The sequence below is a fragment of the Lycium barbarum genome, chromosome 3 (genome assembly GCF_019175385.1).
Source record: "Lycium barbarum isolate Lr01 chromosome 3, ASM1917538v2, whole genome shotgun sequence".
In the NCBI taxonomy this organism is placed as follows: Eukaryota; Viridiplantae; Streptophyta; class Magnoliopsida; order Solanales; family Solanaceae; genus Lycium; species Lycium barbarum.
This window is the reverse complement of record NC_083339.1, coordinates 8,605,464-8,613,208: the sequence shown is the minus strand read 5'-3', so window position 1 is coordinate 8,613,208 and position 7,745 is coordinate 8,605,464. Positions and strand designations below refer to the sequence as shown.

General features: G+C 36.3%; 1 protein-coding gene across 1 annotated transcript; it reads left to right on the top strand.

The window, feature by feature from the left end:
* The first annotated feature begins 733 nt into the window (after window positions 1-733).
* LOC132630167 (protein CANDIDATE G-PROTEIN COUPLED RECEPTOR 7-like) lies at window positions 734-4,529 on the top strand. The gene is made up of 2 exons (XM_060345744.1): window positions 734-1,398; window positions 3,480-4,529. Exons 1-2 carry the CDS (start codon window positions 906-908, stop codon window positions 4,289-4,291), a joined length of 1,305 nt encoding a protein of 434 aa, XP_060201727.1. The 5' UTR covers window positions 734-905; the 3' UTR covers window positions 4,292-4,529.
* Window positions 4,530-7,745: the final 3,216 nt, after the last annotated feature.

Below are 7,745 nucleotides of genomic sequence, written 5' to 3'. Positions count from 1 at the left end.
TTTCAGCTTACTTTTTATTTATTATTCAACAAGAGAATAACTTCAAGACCGCTGAATTTTTTTTGGTACATTTGATATATCTTTAGTTAATAATCATTCAAAATTCTTCTTTATTTCTTAAATTTTATATCAAATCAAAAATCACACAAACAAATTGAAAGGACAAGAGTACTAATTTCTAAATACAAAAAGAAAAGTTAGTCGTAAGTATTAGGAAATAGATTACCCATATAAATGTATTGCTCTCTCCGTCTAAAAGATCTTGTCTTAATTTGACTTACATGAAATTTAAGAAATAAAGAAAGACTTTTGAAATATATTATTCAAAACAAGTTTTAAATATTTATATGACTGTAAATCATATCATAAAGTTATTTTTTTTTTAAAAAAATATAAACTGTGTCAATCTTTTGAGGCAAACTAATAATATAAGAAAATAAGACAATCTTTTTTAACAGAGTATAATTTCCTTCAAATATACTACTCCCTCTGTCTCAAAAAGATTGTCTTAGTTTGACTTGACATAAAGTTTAAGAAATAAAGGAAGACTTTTAAAATGTGTGGTCTAAAATAAACTTTAGATATTTAGATAGCTGTAAATCAACTCATAAAGTTAAATTATTTCTAAAATAAAAATTATTTTTAAATATAAAAAAATATTAATTTTTTTAAAATAAATTAAAAAGAATGGAAGACAATTTTTTGGGACCGAGCGAGTAAAAGACAAAGACTTGTCTTTCCCTTGGCTTTAGATCCCACCAAATGCCTCAGATCTAACGCAGGTAGGGCCAATAACGTCATTTCAAAGCTATTCTCCTGTAAAATCTTACCCCAGATTTTCATTTTCTCCCAAAATTCCCCGATCATTTCTCCTCCGCCGTGCACCACCAAATCCCACCGTCAAAATGACGAAACTACCCTTCCTCCTCCTTCTCCTCCTCCTCTCCCTAACCTCACCCACTTTCGCCGAAATCAAAAACCTCAAGATCCGATCCGATAACCGACCCATGATCCTCTTCGAACGATTCGGGTTCACACACACCGGCCAAACATCCATTTCCGTTTCATCCGTTTCCGTTATCCCCACCGTAACGACCCCTGATCCCTCCCGCTTAGGATTCTTCCTCCTTTCTGAAGAATCCCTGATTCAAGTCCTAATTGAACTTCAACAAAACCCTAATTTCTGTGTACTTGATTCCAATTTCATACTACATTTATTCACTTTTCGTGATCTTTCTCCTCCACCTAATTCGTCGTTTAATAAAGCTTATCCTGTTACTTCACCTAATGAATACTCGCTTTTTTTCGCGAATTGTGCACCTGAATCGAAGGTTTCTATGGATGTAAGGACTGAGCTTTATAATCTCGATGGTCGTGTTAAAGATTATCTCTCTGCAGGTACTTTTGTAAAATTACGCTTCTATGTCTATTGGGAGAAAATATTTACACGCTTTAGCCCATATTTGTGTACAAGGTTTCATACATTATGTATAATGGGCTATGTGGCGTAATATTTTATGCTGGGCTGTATATTTTTGAAAATTTCCCCATAGTTTAAAATTACGCTCTATGTCTATTAGGAGAAAATATTTGCGCGCTTTAGCCCATATTTGTGTACAAGGTTTTTGATACATTATGTATAATGCTTTCCCCAGATATAATGTTGGGTAATGTTTTATAATATTGTATAATGGGCTATGTGACGTAATATTTTATGCTGGGCTGTATATTTTTGAAAATTTCCCTATATTTTAAAATTATGCTCTATGTCTATTAGGAGAAAATATTTGCGCGCTTTAGCCCATATTTGTGTACACGGTTGATACATTATGTATAATGCTTTCCCCAGATATAATGTTGTGTAATATTGTGTAATGGGCTACGTGGCGTAATATTTTATGTTGGGCTGTGTATTTTTGAAATTTTGTCCCCCCCTTTTTTTTTTGGGAAAATTGCACTGTATGATACCTGGGGGAATATATTTACCTGGTTTAGCCCATAAAAAACCTGAAGATCAGATCCGATAACTGACCCATGATCCCATAATGCTTTCCCCAGATATAATGTTGTATAATATCGTGCAATGGGCTACGTGGCGTAATATTTTATGTTGGGCTGTATATTTTTGAAATTTCCCCCTTTTTTTGGGAAAATTACACTGTATGATACCTGGGGGAGTATATTTACCTGGTTTAGCCCATAAAAAAACTGAAGATCAGACCGATAACTGACCCATGAGCCTCTTCGAACGATTTGGGTTCACACAAGAGGCCATTCTTCCAATTATCCGAAGAATCCCCAATTCAAGTTCTAATTGAACTTCAACAAAACCCTAATTGCTGTTTTCATTTTGAGGGTTATTTTGGGCTTTTGAGTGTATGGAAAAGGAAATCTGTGCATTTGATCAAGTGAGTTCCCATCATAAGGCTGTAAAATATGGTATTGATAGTGAAAGGCTCCTTTTGGTTTGTTATGGCGGAAATGTTTTCCAGGAAAATATCCTTGATGGAATCATTTTCCGGTGATTTACGTTGAATTGTGATAACCTTATATCTTCTTTGATTGGTTAACCTTGAATCGTGAAAACAAAATATTTTCCTTGACGAATTTTGCTTGGTTACTTGAATTGTAAATAACTAAATATATTCCTTGATGAAATCATTTTGTTATGCTTGAATTTTGAAAATGCTTATTTACAAGGGAAATGTTTTCTATCAAAATGGGGAGAGTAACTTGGTGAAAGTCATTTCTTTTACGAATGTCCAATTCTTACTCCATATTACTTGTTTCAATATTCAAAAGTATGATGAAAACACTGCTTTACCAAAAAAAAAAAAAAAAAAAGTATGATGAAAACACTATCCTTATGCCCCCTCATTCTGAAAAAATAACTTTTATTTTTTGATAAGGAAATGATTGAGATGCTCTTGTTGAGACAAAAAAATAACTATCCTTATACCCTATGAGAATTCCAGTACAATTAGCATATCTCACTTCTATACCAACCATACACTGGCAAATGATCCAAAAAATGATTTCCCGAATAGAACATTTTTGATAGAATTTCCTTCTAACAAACAATAATACTCTATTTACTAACTTGTCATATTCAAATATAAAGCAAAAATTTGCAAAAATAGGGTACTTTGAGGGCTGGTGTAAATTTTGTCCCAGTTTAAAAAGTTTTGCAGATATAAGACCAAGCGGAAGTTATGTCGGGCACGATGTAAGTTGTTCAAAGTTATGGCCTCGACCCGGCATATTTGAGCAAGTTATGCGTCGCCAACCTACTTTTGCAAAACTTACTTAAAGGAGGACTAAGTTAAATAGCAGTCCAAAATGATCTTATTTGTGTAAATCTCGCAATATTATGATTACATGAACGACCCATTTTGGTGGAAATAACCATAATGCAGTACCCGCTGTGTATTTCCATCTTTCTGCATATCCTCCTCCTCATATTCTTCCCCTTTCTGCAGGTCTTACTCAGTTGCCCACTTTGTACTTCTTGTTTGCCTTGGTTTATTTTGGCTTTTTGGCGGTCTGGGTGCTATTTTGTTTGAAGAACAGGACATCTGTGCATAGGATTCATGGACTTATGGCACTTTTGGTTGTAATGAAGGCGTTGAATTTGCTTTTTGCTGCTGAGGATAAGCATTATGTTAAGGTTACTGGAACTGCACATGGATGGGATGTGTTGTTCTACATTTTCCAGTCCATGCGTGTGGTTTTGCTTTTCACTGTTATCGTTTTGATTGGTACTGGGTGGTCGTTCTTGAAGCCGTTTTTGCAAGAGAGGGAAAAGAAGGTGTTGATGATTGTGATTCCGCTTCAGGTTTTGGCTAATGTTGCTTCGGTTGTTATTGGTGAAACGGGTCCTTTTATTAGGGATTGGGTGACATGGAATCAGGTCTTTTTGATTGTTGATATCATCTGCTGCTGTGCTATTATTTTCCCCATTGTGTGGTCGATTAGGTCGTTGAGGGAGACTTCCAAGACTGATGGGAAGGCAGCAAGGAATTTGGCAAAGTTGACTCTTTTCAGGCAGTTTTATATTGTGGTGATTGGATACTTGTACTTCACAAGGATTGTGGTTTTTGCCTTGAGGACAATTTCCGCTTATAAGTACCAATGGGTGTCATACTCTGCGGAGGAAATAGTGAGCCTAGCTTTTTACATTGTCATGTTTTACATGTTTAGGCCAGTGGAGAGGAATGAGTACTTTGTTCTTGATGATGAGGAAGAAGAGGCTGCAGCAGTGGCTCTTCGGGATGAGGAATTTGAGCTGTAATTTTGAAATATAGTGGCTGTGCTCTACCCGCCATTTTAACAGTTCTCATCCTAACACTGAGTTTTACTGGAATGATAGTAGGTTTACCAGGATGAAGTACAATTCACTGTTGTTGTTTGGTAGCTTTCGAATCACAATACAGACATTTATTTTTGTATAATGGAATTCTGATGTCATGTAATTGTTATATAAACCTCATTTTTCATGTAATGGTGCCTTATCATGATTTTGTTTGATCTATCCCTTTTATTGTCTTTCCTAGGCTTCTCCTGACTAACTTCAGAAAGTTATAACACACAAGAGGAATTTAACTTAGCCATGCTTATTTTTTTAGTCTGTTAGCTTGGATGGATGACTGTTTGTTATCCATCTCGTTATGTATTTCTTGTTCTGTCTTTTGTTGTTTCAATTATACTCTCAGTGACTTTAGGATGCACTGGAGTATGCTCATCCTGGACTGGCTTAAGTTGTGTCCACTTATATAGTGACATAGGTGTGGCAAATGGACTGTTTGGGCTGAATTTTAGGCATGTCAAAATGGGCTAGTTTTGCCACCCCTAGTAGCACTACTGCACTGATAAGTATACATATCATCAACAGTTGACCACCTGTTAACAATTTTGTTGAATAAGGGCCTACTGGGTTTCAAGGGGATTTCGTGGATCAGTACGAGGAGAATTATATTTGTATTGAGATGATATTAACAGTGGCTTCTCATGTCTCTGCATGGGGACAATGCCAAAGATACCACACCTGATATATCCATTTGTGGGCAAAGGTTTCTCTAAGTTGTGCTTTGGTGTACTTCTTCGGAATGTTTAGACATTGTCTATTGTACAAGTCTCTGGATTGTCCTTGTCATTGAAATGATTAATTCTCCTTGAACAATTTAAGCCCACTGAAGATATACATTATGATGGAATTAAAACAATCAAATTAAGATGAGTCATCTGGATTATGTATGAGGTCGATACACAATTTTGTATCAAGCCGCACTTCAGTAGAAATACATAATTTTGTGAATATAGTTGATATAGGAAGTGTAAAGTTTTAAGCACAAGGTAGGGGTAAGGTGTGCGTACACTCTACCCTTCTCAGACCCCATTTGTGGATTATACTGGGTATGTTGTTGTTGTTTACGACATTGATAATTAAGTTACTGTGGTATCCAAAAATCATGGATCAACTGAGGAAGCAGGCAAAGATCATGTGTAGCCAAAAAAAGATATTTTAATGCTTCAAATTGTATGATCTTTTAACCTTATTTCTAATAAAAGTTCCCAATTGGAAATACGGAAAAGACATCTTATATTTCGATTTTCTTATAGAAGGGAATAAATGAAAAGAGTATTTCATTTCATTTCAATTTGACTTAGCTCAACTAATAACATCCGTTATAGTATTTTCCGGATGAAACTATTCACTTTCTGTCTCATTTAGATTATAGGTACAATAGTCTATTTGCCCAAGTTCGCAATCCCGAAAGATACATTGGTAAACTCATAGTTTATTCACGTAAATTTCTCCGATTATAGAAGTTATTAAAATCATTAAAATTTGATTAAACTCATTTTTTTAAAAAGAAACTCATTATTATCAACAATACAAAATTTTCAATAATATAACCAGCAAAGAAATCTATTTAACCATCAATGTACATAACTTATGTAATGGCCCGTTTGGTCGTTATTGCACTTTTGATCCCTTTGGCCCTGTTGATCCTTTCCCAAGCCCTGTAGGTATGATTTTGACCCGCGGGATGGGCGACACGGTTCCCGAGGTCATCAGGTGTGTTTTAGAATGATTTGAGGAAGTTAGAGCTTTTGACTAAAAAAGGTTTGACCAATAGTTGACTTTTGGGTAAACAGACTTTTTTCAGAATTCCGTCAATTCCGTGAGGTCCGGAAGGTCGATTGTGACTTGGTGGGATATTCAGTTTAGTTCCCGAGCCAATCGGGAGCGTTTTGTACCATTGGTTGGAAAGTTAGTTTTGGCCATTTGGGGGTTGACCCGGTCAAATAGACTCCCGTTCGGAATTTCGAGGCCACGAGTAAGTTTGTAGCGTGTTTTTACATATGTTTGCATGTCTGGTTTGGATCCGGGAGGCCTCGGTTGGATGTCGGGATTTGGGGTGAAACTTGGTGAAAACCAGATTTTTACTGGTTTATGGTGTCTCGCCCCAGCGAGACTAATTACGCCTCAGCGGGGTTTGGCCCGCAGACGCGAGTCCCTGATATTTTGATGAGATCCGTCTCAACGGATGGTTCTCCGCCGAGGCGAGTTTGTGGAAGCGGAACCTATTCCGCGGGAGCGAATATATCGCTGAATCAGAAAGCATTTAATATCCCATTTTGAACCACTCTTTTCCCATTCCCAAAATTAAATCTCTAAGTGACTGAAGGGTGATTTGAAGAGCTTTTAGAGTTGTTTCGTCTTGGGGTAAGTTTTTTCCCCTTGTATTATGTTTATCTACCTTCCTAAGCTAGAATCTATAGTGAAAACTAGTGGGATTAGTTGGAGAAGATGAGTTTTCAACTTTAACTTTGATATTTGAATCCTAGGCTATGTATATGAGTTTAATTTATGAATTTGACTAGTCTAAACATGGAATTTCGTGAATTAGTAGGTAATAAGCTTGGATCTCTAACTTGGATTGAGGAATTGATTTTGGATAGAAAGGGTTTATTCCTGATTTGGGGGTTTTCTCTTAAATGATGAAATTGATAACTAATTGAGTTTGATTAGCAATTGGAGAGTGGAATTGAACTTCTAGAACGGGCTACCATTTCCAATCTTGAAATTTCCGTTTTACCCTCGTGGGTCTGATTTCCCCCTTTCTATAGTTGATTTCCGATTTGAACGAATGTATAGCAATATGGGTATCATTTATCTCCGCTTCTAACTTAGATTTCAATAATGACTAGATTTTGAGTATTCGGAGGCTCTTCGGAAGGGCAAGGCTCATGTTTGACAGTTCGTGGCACCAGCTCAGCATCGAGGTAGGTTATAGCTTACCTTTCGGTTAGACTCCAATTAGTGAAACATATGTAGGATTTAGTTATTGACGGGGAAAGCATGTTAAGCCTTCGGGTATGAAGTTGGGATGGATACTCTTGGGTTGGTATTGTTGTTGACTATTTGAGCTTGTCGCCTTGTTATAGCGATTGGTCATGCTTCATGTGTGGCGTGTTAGGCTCGTCGCTCGTTTACTATGTTGTGTTTGTGATGCATTCATTTCTCACTTATCATCGGAAAAGGAAAGGATAATGATTTAGGATTGGTATTGTCATGTATGCTCATGTAAAGGCACGAATGAGATCTTGATTATGATTTACACTTGATATTGACATAATGCATATCATTCATACACATCTTACATGATACATTGATATGAACTGTGACTTGGTACTGGTGATGACAAGTGAGAAAGGAAACATCCCAGATTGCGACCAGA

Coding starts and splice junctions, on each gene's coding strand:
- LOC132630167 (XM_060345744.1), top strand. CDS start 906: ATGACGAAACTACCCTTCCTCCTCCTTCTCCTCCTCCTCTCCCTAACC. Junction 1,399..3,479: donor TAAAGATTATCTCTCTGCAG/GTACTTTTGTAA, acceptor CCCTTTCTGCAG/GTCTTACTCAGTTGCCCACT.